The 19,244-nt window shown below is 33.4% G+C and overlaps 2 protein-coding genes across 2 annotated transcripts in view; one reads left to right on the top strand and one right to left on the bottom strand.

The window, feature by feature from the left end:
* The window catches only part of LOC102263926 (protein ZBED8-like), a 3,816-nt gene extending 1,821 nt beyond the window's left edge, over window positions 1-1,995 (top strand). Inside the window, 1 exon segment of the mRNA XM_014541787.1 lies at window positions 1,992-1,995. Within this exon segment, the coding sequence (XP_014397273.1) occupies window positions 1,992-1,995 (4 nt within the window).
* ADGRL3 (adhesion G protein-coupled receptor L3) overlaps window positions 1-19,244 on the bottom strand; it is a 765,791-nt gene that overhangs the window by 575,665 nt on the left and 170,882 nt on the right. The window lies entirely within an intron of this gene.

Raw genomic sequence — 19,244 nt, 5'->3', positions numbered from 1 at the left:
AAGTTGAAGATGTTCCTGAGACAGCACAAGAGGAGTTCATTGAACTTATTAACAACGATGCAGCGAGAACTGATTTCTCTACAATGCCAGTTACAAAATTCTGGATCAAGTGTTTGCAGTCATATCCTGTTCTGTCTGAGACTGTGTTGCGCCTACTTCTTCCATTTCCAACAACATATCTTTGTGAAACAGGGTTTTCCAGCTTGTTGGTTATCAAGTCTAAATACAGAAGTAGACTTGTGGTGGAAGATGATCTTCATTGTGCTCTTGCAAAGACTGCCCTGAGAATTTCTGACTTGGTGAGAAAGAAGCAATCTCAACCTTCGCACTGAGATTGGCTTTTTACGCATACTGTCGCAAAATGTAGCAATGTAGCTTACTATTGTTATATTAAGACTGTTACCCATGCTACACCATGCTTCAAGACAAAATTTCATTTTTTTGTAATTAGAAATAAATATTTCACAATATATAATTACATATTGTTTTTGTGATTAATCACTATGCTTTAATTATGTTCAATTTATAACAATGAAAATACATCCTGCATATCAGATATTTACATTGCGATTCATAACAGTAGCAAAATTACAGTTATGAAGTAGCAACAAAAATAATTTTATGGTTGGAGGTCACCACAACATGAGAACCTGTATTAAAGGGTCGGGGCATTAAGAAGGTTGAGAACCACTGCTTATAAAGCTTAGCATTTGGCAATGTGAGAAACATTGTTTTGATATAACACAAAGAAGCCCCTCAATATAAGAATTTGGCAAAGTTAGGGTCAAAACCTGTGATCCAAATTCCACTTCACAGCCCTAAATTTAAAACATATACACCTCCTTCTCATAGTCAGCACCAAAATTTACCCATAATTTTACATTTTATCTTTTTTTTACTTCGGGATTACAAGAGATTTGAATCAGCTACAATAAATGATATGAACCAGAATACAGTTTGGAATTCCACTCAGCTTAATGGACAGTTCTCATGCCAAAGAATATTTCAGTCCATCTTATCTAAAGGTTTTATTTTCATCATAAATCTCAAATTAAAGAATCCCTTTGTATATTATTACAGATATGTATCTAGACTAGGTAGATCATAACCAATATAATTATGATTCAGTACCAAGAGTTTACAAATAGTACTTCTTACAGAATTGTGCCCTTTACATACAGTACTGGGATATGTAAGTAGTTACTATAATACCAATTAAAATTAAGACCAAGTTGCTGACACATAAAAAATTGTCAAAGCATATGACATTTTTTGTTTCCTTTCCTAAAGGAATCCTTTATGCACTGGAAAATGATAATTGTTTTTTAATCTGCCAATATTTTTATATTCTCCATAGTAAACAAGTAGCAATGGTTCCAAAGACTCTTGACATCTACATTCCCTCCTCAGTGAAAGCCCATTTCCTTGCAAAGATATAAGTAGCTGCTATGAAGACTTTCCAAGATCAAGTCTGGGAAAGGGTTTAGCAAAGAACTTCTGGTCAAGTGGAGTTCATTGTAAGCATACTCACCACATCTTTGCTTACATCTCAGATATATATATATATATCTCCAATCAGGGATTATGTTAATCTTATTAATATTTCAAATATTTTTAGATTTCAGTTTGCAATTTGCAGAAAATTGAAATTTGCAAGAGTTCTAAAAAGACAAAAGTTTTTTATGTCTGGCATTAATTATGATTCTGATATTTTTTCTCTTGATTATTGAAAACATAGATTTTCCCTTTTGACTGATATTAACCAGACTTTTTTTTCTTACAAAGAATAAAAGTATCAATTTAGACTAAACTATTTTTATGTAGTATCAAGATTTTTATTTTTCATTCAGGGTAGTGATAAAAAAAATGATGGAATGAAAGAATGTCTCTACTTCTTAGAAGTAATACTCAGTCGAGTAATCTTCAATATTAATAAATACTAAAGCCAGGATAAAGAAGTGTCAAATGATGTGATTCTAAACTTTTTTCAGGTAAGTTGTTTCAAATTCAAATGAATAATTTTTATAGACCATGCATTTATTCTGGTATGTTGAGCAGACTAATACATAAGGTAACTAAAACGACATGTTGAATGACTGATTTAATAAATGAATGAATAAAACATGATAAAAAAAACCTTTTCCCCTAAATTAATTTTTCATGAGAAATCATATTTAATGATTGTTCTTGGCATCTGCCAGTCTGTACTCACTCTGAAGTGAAGAAAATGATATCACTAACTGTAGGGAAGGGACCTGATATACCCAGCTAGTTTATTGTCCCTCTCCTTTTGCGGGCAACCAGGCACACACAGGAAACACAGATTCTGGTGTATTGTTCCATCTAAACAATTTATAGTGCCATCACCCTACATGTATCCTTCTGAGCTTGAAACTGTTTATTTCTGGGATGCGATATTAGGCAGCCTGTTGTAGCCATATGTGTGCTACATTTTCCAATCCCTTTATTAACATTTTTATTTGCATCTACCCAAATTCTTGTTAGCTCTCAGTTTGGTTAAAACTCACATGTGGAGAAAACATGTTATTTATTGACCCTATCAATCCATGTAGATAATGTTACCATTGCTTCAAAAGAGAATGGATCATCGATTATTCAAATTACCAATGGAAATTGTGTTGAATTTATAAAAATAGATGTGAACCGAAAAGTGCCTAATCCATGTTACCATCTGAATATATGTTACATGTTTTGAACTATTCCATGAGAATTTTCTGTCTAATTAGCATTTTCTATATTTAGAGATGAATTTGTAGAAAATTATTTGTCCTTTATACTTATTCTCAGAAAAACTGAGAGGATATAAACTCAAGTAAGTACAAACTTAGCACAACTAAGCCCATAATAGACGCTCAATAAATAATACTATACTACATGAAAATTTCTTTTCTGAACAGGCCTTCTTGTTCTACACCATAAACAAGATTTCTCAGGATGCCTGTATAATACATATATGTATCTGTATGACACACATTTGCTTTTCATTATATACTAAATATTCCATTTCTATAAATAATGCTAAAGGAATATAACGTAATGGTTTAATATTTATTATACCTATTCTTGACTAAAATGTATTCTTGAAAAATAAATCCTGTACAAATACATTTTATCTTTAGTAACTAGTGTCTCCATCTATGTTTTACTGTTACAATATTTTTATAGATCTGATGATCTACATGCCCTACATTAATTAATTTCATTTCTTGCTTGGGATTCTTTTCATGTTGGTGCTAAAAATTAAGTTAATAAAAATGAAACCTTTAATAGCTTTCTTAACCCAATTATTCAAACTGAAAGCGTATAAGCAAAAACCCAGTAGTATAATTCTATCCAAACATTTAAACAACAAAATCAGTAAAAAAAAGAAAGAAAGAAAGAAAGAAAATCCTCTTTCACATGAATTGTCTTAAGTTCCCTGAAGTCAAATTCAGTAGATAGTTTAAAAATGAAAATAATAAAGTTTTAAAATGCAAAAGGTGCTATAGAGTAATCATTTAAAACCTAATGAAAACACAGAATCCACATGAGAATTACAACAGACCTTTCAGTGTACTGCACAAACACGTGACATATTATTAAGCAAATATAATTAAGGACAAGGGAGCTGGACTTTTTTTTTTTTTGGTAACTTTAGCTGCACATATGGAGCATTTTGTTTCACTTCTGGTTTACTTTCTTTTAATCAAAGACCCCCACTGTAATGCCTTCACACAGGGCTCAGTGTTGTGGATACCATGGAAACCATAATTCTGAATGTCCTAACTTGTGTGATTAAAATTTAGCACAAAGTAACATTGATAGTCTCCCTCATTTCCACTACCACCAATATCCAATTCTAATTAGCAGCACAATAGCGGGTTTGGAAGGAATAAAGAGCTCTGACTACTGTAACCTCACATTGCCAGTCATTCACAGGGAATCTCGTGGACAATATATAGTGATGGTTCTCTTTTACAAAGTGCCGGATTTAAACAGAGGGATTATTTCTAGTTGACTTTCCAGTCTCCTCTAGAAAATAAAGTATATTGTTTTTCTCCTTTTTACATACTATAGATTATTTGTGTTCTATATTTCATTTGCCTGTTCGACTGGAGCAAAAACTTTTATAATAGACTGATATACAAAGGAAATAAATGAAACTATATGATATCTTTGTTTCTCAAATCCACTTGTATTAAATATTTTCATTTCTATAAATGATAACACTTCTCTCTTCAACATCGAATTAACCCCTCTAGATGCATCATTAAGATATAACGTATGCAAAACCTTTTTTACTTAACCGAGGTTTCAAAATTCAAATGGATCTTTTTTCTTTGCTTCCTTTTTTTTTAAATGAACATTCTAATAGGAGCTGATAAGCTCGTGGTACTCCATTAAGGAAATATATGCTCTCTTGCTGCTTATTTTAAGTTGCAGAAAATTATATTGTCTCGGGGGCACACTTGCGCTGATCATGGGCCCTGCTACTCATTGCCTCTACCTATATGTAAGTCAAATTCATTGCATTAGTCAAAACAACATTTTAAATTTGGAAATTATACTCTGTCATTTTGATTGAGCTTCTTGTCTACCTTATTCTATATAAGAGCAAACATGAATGACATTCCCCCCTCCCACTCCTAAAATCCCAAAGGAAATTAAGTTTATAGAGCAAGAGGGAATATTTTAATGTTAAACACTCAGAGTCAGGAAGACACCTTCGTCATTAAGCCCAATGCTCTCAAATTGTAGGGGAGAAGTGAGGCCCATAGAACTTAAATGATACCCTGAATAGGTCAAGAATTACCAGAACCAGTACTAGTAGTTTTAAGTATTCATTTAGAATTTTTATTCATTCACTACAGAAGAGAAACATTTCTTTATTATTAGTTCATGCCGTTTTCTACCTTTATTTACCCACCTAAACACCTTAGAGCATTTGTAAAATTAACCTTTAAAATTAATGGGATTAACCCAAAAGATGAAATAGGGATAACTAATAATATTTATAATTTATGCTATTTAAAAAATTTGAGCTCATGCTGAGTATAATCTGCTTTTAAGATTAGATCCTTAGCCATAAAACACACTTTAAAATCATTTCTAAACTACTCTGAAGTACCCTTTACTAATTAATATTAATTCCTACTGTGAATAACATAAATATCACCTCTAGAGTGTCACACAGTTCATTTAATGTTATTTATCTATTAGTAAAGATCTGACTATTAAATGAAGTAAGCAATTTTACTTCAAATACTTTTTTGACACTTGAATAAATACTAATTAAGTAATGTTTGACTCTATGAACAATTTCTATTTCTGTATATGTTTTCTTTACAAACAACGGATTGTCTTGTTCTATAAATACTCCATTCAGGAATTTTATTTGTAATTAGAATGTGTGAATAAATTCAAGTAACCCAGTACAAGTTATTCTTCCTTTACAGTATGAAAGGATAAGGAAAGGACTGGTGTGTGGGAGGGTGTATGTGTGTGGAGGGGAACCAGAGGTTAGGAAGACACTTGTGGAAGGAGAAAAAGAGAAGAACTTGTAAAAGAGAAGAAGAAAGGAAAGAGAAAAGGAGATTCCTTTATTTACATGTGTTCTACATCTGATTCAGTTTTAAAATAAATATTAGACTTTGAAAGATCCTTTAACCAGGTTAGTTCATATTTCAGGAGTCTACCAATAAAGTCAAAATGTAAAACAAAGCAAGAAAGACGGTGCTCTGTACCAGAGGCTCCATAAATACAGTTACTGGGTAAAAGCCAGGAAAGGCATAGAAGACATTACTTTACAAAATAATAATGAATCAGATAAGGTTGATAGAACTATCATGAATTAATCTTGCTAACCAAGAACCAAGGCTGGATGAAGACTTTAAATATGAAATTATTTGCCATGTTTTAAGTGTTACTAGATTAGGAAAAATATAAGATAGCTTATTTCAGTGAAAAAGAATATATCCTTCAAGTGGGACTGTCCTGGCATTTACTGTCAATACATTTACAGTGGCTAATAATTCTCACTCCATGATATCTGAGGAGGGGTCGCTTAAAATGGATATTTTTTCAATCAATCAATATCCAAAATTCAATTGTTCCTTCATTTAAATTTGTGGGTATATTAAAAAGGACACTGACAAATTTTTAGGATTAAAGTTTTAGTGAAACATTGTTCAATGATCTTTTTTCTCAAGGCAAAGTAAAATATATGAAAGCTAAATCACTTTATTATTTCATCATTCAGAGGTTAGCCTGCTGGTGTAATAAAAATATTTCTAAAATAACATGAAGAATGGATCACTTCAGAAATTTCAACAGAACATCTATTTACAAAATCCAGATTTACGAACTAGTTCAATCTACATAGTATTATTGCTCTCCACTTCCCAATTTATAACTCACCCATTTTATTTCTAGAACTATACACTCAATCCATTTTTGGAGTAAAATACAGAAGAATAAAATCTTTAATTTAAACTTTAAAATCTCTTATTTGAAAAAAAAAATGATTCTTAAAGGTAAGAGATTCAACATAACCCCACCTCCCACCCCACCCCCCAGGAGCCTGAATAGATCCTTTAAGGTTTTCAAAATTTTTCCCCAGGAGATTAACAAGTCCTGCGTTTTTCACATGTTCCCGAGATAGGTACTCATATGTAGCACTTGGAAAATTCAAGGAACAAAACAGAACAAGTCTCAGCCAGCATCTTAGAAACACTGGTGTTCTAGCTCTGTTACAAGAGAGGTGAGGAAATAGCATAGCTAACTAAGAACTGAGAGGTAGGCAGATGCTGTGAAATTCACAGTCCTCTGGAGGTTTATGAAAATATTCCATGAAATCTCCAAAAATTACATTTTCACATTTCCATATCGCCACATTTGCCCCATTTCCCTTTTGGATAGCTTTTCAAGCATTTGTTTTTAATGCTAACCAGACCAGGGAATAGAGTCTCTCCTCAGTCATCTGTCCTATTCCTTAATTCTTTTCATAAAAGTATTCGAAATTCAGAAAATTTTGTGGGAATAGCAACAAGGCAAAATTGCTACAGAAAAAAGAAGCTGTATTAATACGCAAGTAAGAAAAAGTTTGTTGTTTAAAAGTCCTAACTTTATATAATCCTATAATACTTGCTGAATGATGATATGACTTAATATTTTGTATAAAAGCAAACTGATAAAAACTACAGTATTAGTGTTACATATTATAGCTTTAGATACATTTATTATATTGAAAACAAATAATTAAATGTAAAACTTTATTCTACTATATCAAAGCTCCATTCCTCTCAGTGGTGAAAGTAACAATCTTTCCCTAACTAGATTAATGAGTTATCAAGTAATTACATGAAAACATGTTTCATAGGTACAACAGACATTTAGTGATGTGAATTTGAACGTGAGAGGTATCAAAAGGCCAGTATGAATGCATGTCATTAGTGTAACTTATAAACTAATATATTATCTAGAAAACAAATAGATTTACAGTAAATTTTTAGTAACTACATTATATATCCGAATAACAACAATAAATATGCTTCTCCCTTAATGAGTTAAAGTTGGATGTGGCAGAAGAGACAGGACTGGTGTGTTGGTTATTCTTCATTTTCACCTGTCCTGTCTAATATGTTGTCAGAACAAAGGCCTTTAAATGATAAAACGCTCAAAAAATCAATTCAAGTGAGTCAAGTTGGCAAAATTTGCAAATGTAAGTCAAAATAAGAGTCCCACCTTCCATGTTAACATAACAAATGTCTTTTAATGTAATTTTATATATGTTTACTCCCATCAAGGTAAAAAATACCCAACTTTGGTTGATCAAGAACGTTATAAAAGATAGAAATAATTTATTTTAAATTAAAAACATATTATCTTTAATGGCAGAAATGGATCCGCATTATAATTGAGTTTGCATTCTATATTTTATTATTTTATTTATTTATTTATTGAGTTGAGAAAGACATCAATTTGTTGTTCTACTTATTTATACATTTATTGGTTAATTTTTGTGTGTGCCCTGACCAGGGGTCCAACCTAAAACCTCAGTGTACTGGTATTTGGGTAGACACTAAGCTATCTGGCCAGAGCCTGCGTTCTAGTTTTCGAACATTAGTAGATATATAATGAAGGGGAAATGTAATGATTTTAATTACAAACTTTATTAACAGTTCCCTTTCTGCTATAGCTAAAGCTAAAAAAAAAATACTTGTCATTGGATATCAAGTATACACAGGAACTGTGAAGAGCATTTGGGTGAAAGGCACACTGTAAGTAGCACTTCACAAATAAATCCTTCCACTCTTTAGCTAAAAATAGGCTATAGTAAATGCAACTTAAAAATGATCTCAAGTCAGATGTGGTCTTCAATTTATGGTGAATACAGTTTGGTGGACACCATTAGCTCATTATTCCTCATTTGCCTCTTAACGTGAGCACAATGTGCTCTCTCAGAAGATGGGATAAAAAAACAACCTATTAGTGTCACTCTTTCAAAACTAACAGTTAAGCTATACCCCTCCATATCAATGTTTTAAAAATTGTTTTACATTAAACATTGTTGACATTCCACTGTAGTCCATGCCAGTTAAAAGCTTTTCAGCTACCTTATAATTTTCTTTTTTTTTAACATTTATTTATTTGTTTATTGATTTCAGAGAGGAAGGGGGAGTGATAGAGAGATAGAAACATCAATGATGAAAGAGAATCATTGATTGGCTGACTCCTGCATGTCAGGGGGTGGGGGGGCGCGGGGGGAACTGAGCCTGCAACCTGGGCATGTACCCTGGCTGGAATCAAACCTGGGACCCTTTAGTCTGTAGGCTGACACTCTATCCACTGAGCCAACCCGGCTAGGGCTAATTTTTTTATCTTTTTCAAATGGGTTACAACTGGCTATTTATTACAAGAAAACTTTGTTTTTATATTTTGCTGAATGAATATAATAACATATAATAACCCTCCTATTTGTATTATATTTATTGTATAGGATTAACCTAGTAATATGCTTAAACTTCAAGGAGAAAATATACCAGTTGAGATAAAATGCAACTGAAATAATGTAGTACAGTAAAGCTAAGTTATTAGAAATGATCTATACAACTGTTTGCCCAGGGATAACTTTTCAGAAGCTATATCTATAGCTAAGGTTTTTAATACACTTCCGCCACTCTTGTCCTACTAGCAAAGCTTTTCAAAGGTGGTATCAGAGGGAATTATTGCTAAAATATTTACTGGTAAAGGTGTAATGATCAGAAACATTAGCTTTCTTTGGATATTTATATATGCTGAGAATAAACATCGAACTTTCAAATACTTATCACTAGATTATCCATAAACTGTCAGTCCAAAAATATTGCTAATCTAGTATATTTAATCAGGGATGAAATTAAATTGAAATGAAAAAATCTATTAAAAACTTCACTTGTGGAATAATTAATAACAAAAAGTATTTCCTTACTTGTGGCTGAGAACACTGAGATGCAATATAACAAAAAGTGTTTGTCTACAAAATTCAATTTCTTCACTGAAATTTATAATGGAGAGATTACATGATTACACATGCATTACAACCAAGTTTTACAAAAATCTAGCCATTCACAATTTTTGGCAACAAAACCAGCAAACAATTACTTGCTTCCATTACACTTGTAAGAGGCAATTTGAGAAGCTACTCCCTAGGAATTAAATTTTGTGTATAAACATTTTAGTTAATTGCCTTATTGTTCTCAGAACATTGAAGGCAGCACTAAACCAAACCAAGAAATCCAATTTCTTTATTTCTTTTTTTTTCTCAAGCAATTAAATTCTCTTTCACTAACACATTTTAGACCCAAGGAAAAATGCACATATTATATACTAGATGGATTGGAAAGATATAAAAGAAACTATTATTTAAGTATAAAATTTATAATGTTTTAAAGAAGAAAAATGCAGTTCTCCCAGGACAAATAATTTCTAAAAGTATATATTTCAAAGATTTATGTAAAAGTGCACTGCTGAGAGCAGTGGTGTTTTGAACAGTTCACAGAATGCTGTAGCTATTCGTTCTAGACCTCTCTTCATATTTTTTATCAGACTGTCTTATCCACCTTTAATGCAATGAATCTCTCATATACCTAAGAGATGTTGTTCTTTAAAATAACAGTATCACATTAATATCTGTATAATTATAATATGTAATAACGTAAAAGTGGTTCGTTAACATGTCCTCAGATTTCTTCTTTAGTATCTTTACCTGATACTCTATCACTCAGGAAAAAATATATTCCCCAGCACAGGTCATTCATTATTCTCTCTTACAATGTCCATTCTCTCTTCTCTAGTAAAATCATTCTCCTATGCTACCACTTCTGCAAAACTTTCCCAAGGTCTTTTATTCTGAATTAATTGCTCCCTTTTCCTCGTGCTTCTATTATGGTACTCAACATATTACAGTAGAGCTAATTATACATATTGCTGTACTCCCAACTAGTCTTGATCTTCTCGAGGTCAGGATAGCATAATCACTACTCCAGAACTTAGCAGAGGTCTTATGCACACTACACACTGATATAAGATGTACTAAATAATTACACGTTGACATAAATTACAATTGGGTTGTAATCTACATCCTCGTCAAGATTTATGATGACACTCCTCAGTCTTTGAAATATGTTAACGTAATGAAGTAGTAGTTATTCTGCATTAAGCAAATATAACCAAAGGTGATGTTTTTAAGCAGATTCCTCTTCTTGTGAGTATATAAGCTTGAAATTGTTTAGAATAATGGATATTTACTCTGAAAAAATGGAGAGTTTAGTATCACACCTGTTTCATAATTAATGAGGGACATTAATTTAAAACATTTTTGACATTGAAAACTCTGAAAATTTTTTCAATAATAATTTTCAAAATCCTATAGTACTAACAAATGGGGATATGAGTTTACATTTACCCTTGTATTTAATTAATATAAAACAACATCCAGAATTTTTTAATTATTAAATTTTTGAAAAACAATTAGGGAAATCAATGATTATAATACCTTCAAGCTTTCTGGAATACTTAGTGGATTTTTTCCAAGCACAAAAACTAATTTTCAAAGTCATATATATTTTTTAGGTTTCTGAAAATATATTTTATATATCCTTGTTTCCTAACATGTTATATTAAACACACACTTACTTTTTCTTCTGAATGACCCAAGATCATCACAGAATTGCAGCATCCTATTTTTTTTTAAAAAAAGCAAGAATGTCCTTTATGGATAATCTAATGCTGTTCTCACTAATTGGACAAATGAGAATTCAACAATCCAGAGAGATTATATGATGTGCCCTGGGTCTCACAGCAAGTTAATGGCAAGACCAGGCCTAGAGTGAAGGAAATTTGACCCAGCATTCTTCCTAATAAAAAACACATTTGCAAAATGGGTATCACTCAGAGCCTCTTAGATACATAATGAAACTTTGTTCTGATATAGAATAGACCCAGCCTGCTATATTTACTAAATTTTTCTGACTTTTAATGCTTATTTGTTCCCTATCCTTAATATACTATATTAGATTCATATTAGTTTTCACTATTTCTTTTTTTTTTTAAATAATTTGGTAAACTTAATCTGCTGGGTCTTAGATGCTGGGTGACCACATCTGTTAGAACATATTGTAAAATAAATTCTCAATGAGGGCCTTTTCTATGTAAATGAGCTTTAGATAGAATAAAAGATCTAAAATACATCTAGAGCAAAAACAGTTAAGCTGTAGTTTCTGTAGTTAGTTGTTTTGGGATCATTCACTAAAGGAATCAAGATACACTCCTAAAAAAAGTGAATATCAAGAAAGGAAAACTAATAAAAGCTTCTTTTTGCACTTAGATGATGTAATTTTTCCTACCCAAATGCAGAGACCAATAAAAGCAGTTCTTTCCATAGTCAAGCTAGTTTTTTAAAAAAAAATCACTATTTTACTCAGCACTTGAAGTGTAAAATTTTTGCACAACTCCAATTTATATAATAGCAATGGCACCTAAAATAGAAATAAAATATAAACGGGAACAAAATATGGTAAGAAAAATAAAACAAAAATAATTTTAAAAATAAATATATACATTTATCATATGACCCAATCCAACTCTTGGGTATTTATCCTAGAGAAATAAAAATGTATGTGTATACACACATGCACATACACACAGCATATAAATGTTTATAGGAACTTTATTACCACCAAAAAATTAGAAACAACCCAAATGTTCTTCAACAGGTAGATAAATAAAAGAATTGTGAGACATCCACAAGATGGAGTACTGCCCAGCAATAAAGAAGAAATACATTATTTATATCCTGCAAAACAAGGATGAATCTCAAAGGCATTATGATGAAAGAAGCCAGTCTCAAAAAACTTCCTACTATATGATTCACTTATAGGACATCTGAAAAATATAAAAATATAGAAATGAAGACAGATACATGGTTGCTAGGGGTTTAGGGACAGAGAACTACAAAGGGGCAGCATGAGGGAATTTTTAGGTGATCAAAATACTTTGTACCCTACTTGTGAGCAAACACAATTCTATCAAATCTTACATCTCAGAACTGTAGATAGAAAACAAACAAACAAACAAACCAACAAACACAAGCACTGATAGACAGCCAGATATCTAGACAGATAGACAGACAGATGACAGTCACAGTTACCTGGGTATATAAGTATGTTAAAATTGCTCAAACATTTACAATGGGTAATTTTAAAGGACCGTACTCAATAAAAATTTTTAAATGTGGACACTCAATTTAAAAAATCATGAACAATTCCCTGTCCTATAAAAAATTTGAGAGTAATAGACTCTTTTTACCTTCTAGCTGTGGCACAAAATCCCCTATCTATAAATATTTACAGCATAGAGCAGCTCTCATTCTATTCAATATAGCATCCCTGATTCAGGAGAAAATAAGCAGCCTTTTCTGAACCATGATAAAATGTTTCCAATGCCATGGATTAGAGGCAACAGAGGACAGTTTAAGATAAAGGAGATCTGGTAAAGTACAAGGATGAGGACATAAGCTTCTGTCTGGGCCACTGCTGGTTCAGGGTTTATCCATAAAAATCAGAAATGATGGAATGTGAGCATTGCGATTATCTTAGAGGTTATACTTCCTGCACACCTCGCTGTTCAGCACTTTTCTGAATGAAATACGATCGTTTTAAGTTGAGGTTGATGGCTGAGGTAAGTGGTAAGGAGCATGCTACTATACAAAGAAATTGAAATTTGTAATTAATATACAAAGAAAATTGTATTTTTACATTGAACATGATTTTTCTGCCTTAATTTTAATAAGACATTTCCTAAATGACAAGCTTTCATCAGACATTTAAAATATAACATTTAAAAATGATTAAAGAAAGGTGAGGATACAGGTAAAGTGACAGCTTCTGAAAGTGAATCCTGATTTTTCACATGTGTATCAAAAGCTTTAAAATAATTCCACTGCTATAAGCAGCTATTCCAGGAAATAATCACTTATGTACCAAAAGATTTATATGAATATATGCCTTCCTCAGTAACATTTATGAGGAGTAAAATGTAGTATGATGCTAGCAAAAAGGTACTTGGCCATGTTATAAAGCAATAAATATGTTTATGTTTATTTATTTAAAAGATAACTAAGAATTTACACCAAACGGTTAATCATGGATTTCTCTGGAGATGGGATAATGGATAACATTAATATTCTCTCTTTGCAACATTTTCTAAATTTTCTATAATGAGTATACATGAATTTTATAACATAAAATATAATATTAAATATTTATGGTTAAACGGTTAGATTATAAAATTTAGTTATTATAAAACATAAAATTTTTTTACCAGAAACCTTTAGTGAGAAAAGCTATATGCACCAAAAACCTATAATAATAAAAGCATACTATGCTAATTAGACCAGATGTCCTTCCGGATGTCCTTCTAGATGACCTTCCGGATGAAGCCGGGGCTGCAAGGGAAGCCCAGGTCCCATGTGCCAGAGGGAAGCCCAGGGCCCGAGTGCCAGAGGGAAGCTGATGCTGGCAGCCAGGGGAAGGAAGGCCTACTCTTGCACGAATTTCGTGCATCAGGCCTCTAGTACTAATATAAGGATATTCAGTAATTGATTATACTTCTTTAACTGTTGTAAAATTATTAAAAATAGGTTTTATTTTTGTATTCCTGTGGTTTTGCATGTGCTCCATTTGCTATTCATTGTTTCATAGTCAATTCTATGGTGTTAGCAGTAGCTGACAACGTTTGCTCTGCTCAGCTGACTGGCAGCTATCATTCCAATGCCAGACTTATCTTTATGCAAATTTTCCAAAAGGTCACCATTTATGCGTGTAAATTCTGAAGGGCACTAACTCTACAGCTGACAGATTCTGACAGCCACTATTTCTCCAAGAATGGAATAAGCAGGGATAACTGTCTGAATAATTAATGTGCTTTTACTCTGCCCATGGCCAGTTTTTACATTCTGCACTTTCTGAATGTATTTTTTTAATTAATTAGAAAATATGATTTCATAGCAAACCAACGCTCTCCTTTTGAATTCAGTAAACACTGGGTAAAAAAAAGTGAGATACCTTCAGTTTAAAGTGTTATATCTGTAGAGATCTCTCAAACCTAAATATAAAAATTAACATCTCGCTCTGGATATTATTTCTGTAAAAAACAAGCACTATTACTTCTGCATAAACATTATTATTTTGTAAACACACACAAAGAATCCTGCTACCTAAAGGTCCGTAAACTATGCCACCCACAATCAGGGTGGCCAGTTTTAAACCTTAGACTCATTCCACTGAGACTTCAACTTTCTCTATTGAAATGCAATCATTCACTAAGACCTCTTAATTTGACCTCTGAAGAGTCTCAAATTTGTTATTACATCTCAATCCCCAATGTTGTTGCCTTAAACCCAATCTTAATTATACCTCACCTGAGTTGTTGTAAATATTCCCAGATAATCCTCCTGCTTTTAGCCAAACAGATACCGACATACCTCCAAAGTTACATTTCTAATATCCAAAACCATGAGGAAAGGAAAAACAAAAACATAAACAAAAACACAAAAAAACAACAACACAAAAACAGAAACTAAAAAATATTACAAGGAAAAAGATTTAGATTATATTAATTAATTAATGGGAAGAGATCACCAACAAAATTATATGAAATGTGGTAATATGTGGTCTGGAGAAGAAAACAGGGGGAGAGGACAGAGGGTGTCTCCAGGCAGTTTCAGTTTTAAATAGGATGTTCAGGGAAGGCTGCCATGAAAAAAGAATATCTGAAGCCTAGGGAATTAGGCATGGAAATAACTAGGGAGAATGTGACTGGCACAGGGAACAAGGGCTAAGGTACAGTGGCTTTGTGTGTTCAGCAAACCACAATGTAAACAGGGCAGCTGGAGTAGATAGAAGGTTGAAGATGAACATGTCTCTGAGTGAGGTATAATAAAGACAGTGGACAACAACAACAAAAAGGCTGTTCCAATTCCCCAGCTGAGAAGGGATTGTGATATGGACCAAGGTGGTAGCCAAGGAGGTGATCAGAAGTCAGAGAGAAAGTGCAGATGTATGTGCAATATGTGCTAAAGAAAATCCAACAATTACTCCAAGGATTCATGCCTAAGGATTTGGATGAATGAGCCATTAACCAAAGCTTTTCTTGGAGTGATGTTTCTGAATAGGCTTTGTCATTTTGAAAACTAGTTTGACACTGAGGTTAAATACATTCCAAGAGGTCATTTACTGTGGACAGTATTTCTCCAGTACATCTTTCCTTTGAGGCTTAAGAAATTATTATAGAAACATGTAATTCTTAGAAATGCCAAACTAACTCTATTCTAAACGCTATGTTGAAGCACAGAGGATAAGGTCTAGCATCAAAACTTCACTTTCCTCTCAGATTTTCTTTTGTATCTTATTAAAAACGAATTTGAGGTTCTTAAGGCTAATAGTGGCAGGAGGGGTTGACCAGTCTACAAAGGCGCATGAGAGAAGTTCTGGGAGTCATGGATATGTTTTTTATCTTGACTTTGGTGGTATCTTGCACAATGTGATGTGTTTATGAAAATAAAATTATGAATTAAAAAAATGAGTTTATTATGCATAAATTATACATCAATAAACCTGATTTTTTTTTAAAAATCCAGCAAGTATTATAAATTGGCACATGTTGGAAAAGCATATATGTTGTCCAAATGTGAAGTGAGTGTCTCATATTACATAATATGTTCTAACACTTATCTTTTCTGATTAAAGCAATGTTCCTCAGGCCATCTTCCAATAGTATTTGCTGACACAAGAATACCTCTTTATTTGTTGCCATGCAATTTCTCTTGCATGATTTCAGCCATGTTCACCACAGCAGGAAGAACTAGGGTTTCCCCAATGACTTTATTCCTTCCCTGAAGGAAATCTCAAATAAGGCTTCTAAACATTTATCATAAAGTTTGGTGGAAATTTGTAGGTGACTCAATTGAACATGACTTTAAACATTACTGAAAATGCCAGAGAAGTTTGCATCTGTGTTTCAGATATTAATTTATTAAGAATAGTCTTGGCTATTCTTATTGCTGTATACTATCATTAACTTACACCTCAAGACAAAATATGTACTTAGGACAAGTTTAATCACTTATGATATAAGAGACAAAGCCCTATTTTACAATCTTCTTGTTAATTTTAAGTGTTTAGCTAGCTCATTAATAAATCTGAGGTTATTAATGTTTATATCATACTAGAGGCCCAGTGCACGAAATTCGTACATGGGTGTGGTCCCTAGGACTGGCCTGCAATCGAAGCGTGAGTGTCTGGCATGGAAGGGCAGGTCCCAGCTGACCTCTGGGCCCTGGGCAGCACCTGGGCCCTGGGCCCACGTGTGCCTCCCTCCACCTGAGTCATGGCACCCGAGTTGAGTCCCCATGTGGAGATGCAGTGAACGCAGCCAACTCCACAACCGAGGCGCAGTGTGGGCCTCTAGGCCACCCAGCGGTGCCACACAGAAGCCAGGCAGGCAGCGCACTCTCTCCTGGCCAGCCTCGCAGACCAGCTCCTGCGTGAACCCACAGGGAGCCCGAGTGGCCCCTGAGGTCCCAGCAGCTGCAGCCTGGCTCACCCAGAAGAGGCCGCGTGGGTGTGGGGAAGGCTCCTCATGGGCTTCTGGCCCCGGCATCCTGGGGAAGGGTAGCAGGTGGAGTGAGAGTGAGCTTGGCGGACAGTGCACATTCTGACTGCACTTCCATCCCCATCACCCATGCCCCCAGGTAGCCGGCAAGAGGTCACAGCGCATCACCAACACCCACCATGCTCCGTTCCACCCCCTGGTGGTCAGCGCATGTCATAGTGAGCAGTTGAACTCCTGGTCTCCTGGTCGAACAACCACCCGAGGGGACAATGCATATTAGGCTTTTATTACATAAAACATTGAATCTGAAAAATATCCTATAGTAGGAGTAGGAAGAATATCCTTTTTTTTTAATTGTAGACTTGGGCAAGTAGTAATCAAACAATCTACATTTTGTAATTTTTATATAACACTTCATAAAATCAACTGTCTAAATATGAGGACTAGTCTATTTAAAATTGATAATAATTCCATTAATGCACTTATCCAAACACATGCAACATCAATACACTAAAATACTCTTAAAAATAAACATTGCCATCAAAATCCAATGAGATTCTACTTAACATCCATTTGGATGGCTATAATCCAAATGACAGACAGTAATAACTTTTGGCAAGGATATGGCGAAATTGGAACACTCATGTATTTCTGGTGCAAATGTAAAATGGTGCAGCCACTTTGTAAAATAGCCTTGACATTCCTCAAAAGGTAAAATATAGTTACCATATCACCCAGCAATTTTACCCCAGGTATAGATCTAAAAGAAATGAATACATATAACTGCACAAAAACTTGTGCACAAATACTTGTAGCAGCATCATTCCCAATAGCCAAAACATGTAAAAAACCCAAAGTCCATCAACTAATACACGGAAGAAAAATGTGATATATACATATCCTGCAATGGAATGTTATTCAGACATAAAAAGAAATTAAGTACTAATTCATACAACAAGTATGAAACTTAAAAACATTATGTTCAGTGAAAGAACCATACAAAGGGCTACGCATTATATAATTCCATTTCGGTGGTAAGTCCACAGAGGCAGAAAGTATATTATTTTGCCAGAGGAGGGCACGGGGGAGGGAAGTAACTTTTCATGGGTACAAGGTTTATTTTAGGAATGAAAGAAATGGTTTGGATTAGACAGTGGAGATACTCATACAACTTTGTGAATATACAAAAACCCACTGAATTATATACATTAAAAAGGTGAATTTATGATATATGAATATTTCAGTTAAAAAACAAGGAAGCAAATACTGCCAATCATTCAACACCATGCAACACTGTAAAAGTTCCTATGATTCCTACAGAAACTTCATATTTAGGGGACTATAACAGTCATTATATTGAATGTTATAAGATCTTAATTCTTTTTTATTTTCCTCCAGGAGAGGTTCTAAAATGTTCTACTCAAAACTCTATGGGTACCATTAAGTTAATAATCCATTCTAGGGATTAGGATGGAAAATTAAGCTTTATTATGGAAAACCTGATATTCCATGGACTGTTCCAAAACTATTTTTCCAGACTCATCTCTTAACATTGTCCAACCACATGTGCCTAATCCTTTAGCCACACCAGACATATCAATCCTTCATTTGCCATCCCTTGCTCCTTCATGTCCCTTTTCACAAACTATTCTACTGGCCTGGAATGCATGACCTCACCCTCCCTGCCTTAACAATGCCTCAGAGAATTTCACAGCTTCCATGAGGTTTTAAGAGCCTCTACCAAAAGTGACCTGCACCCCCATTTTTTGTCTCCTTACAGTTTGTCCTTGACTTTTTAAAAATGTATATAATAATTTCCATAGAGTTTCAATTTCCCACCAGCATTTATTTTCTCCAGAGCAAGCGGATCAGATATTGCTTGGCTTTAGCTTTTTTTTAAATGATTAAAATAACCTATTTTTTGTTTAATTTATTTATTTCCCTAAGTACCAAAATCCATTTCATATGCAAGTCAGTAACAGAATGTCTGAAAATGTATGTTAATGTATAAATAAGCTGGTAAATATAAATAAAATCAATTCAATCAAATCTATTCTGGAATATAGGAATAATTCTAATTTGCATTGTGAATA

Source organism: Myotis brandtii, unplaced genomic scaffold, assembly GCF_000412655.1.
Source record: "Myotis brandtii unplaced genomic scaffold, ASM41265v1 scaffold28, whole genome shotgun sequence".
Taxonomy (NCBI): domain Eukaryota; kingdom Metazoa; phylum Chordata; class Mammalia; order Chiroptera; family Vespertilionidae; genus Myotis; species Myotis brandtii.
The sequence above is the reverse complement of the archived record's forward strand: the minus strand, read 5'-3'. Positions and strand labels throughout refer to the sequence as shown.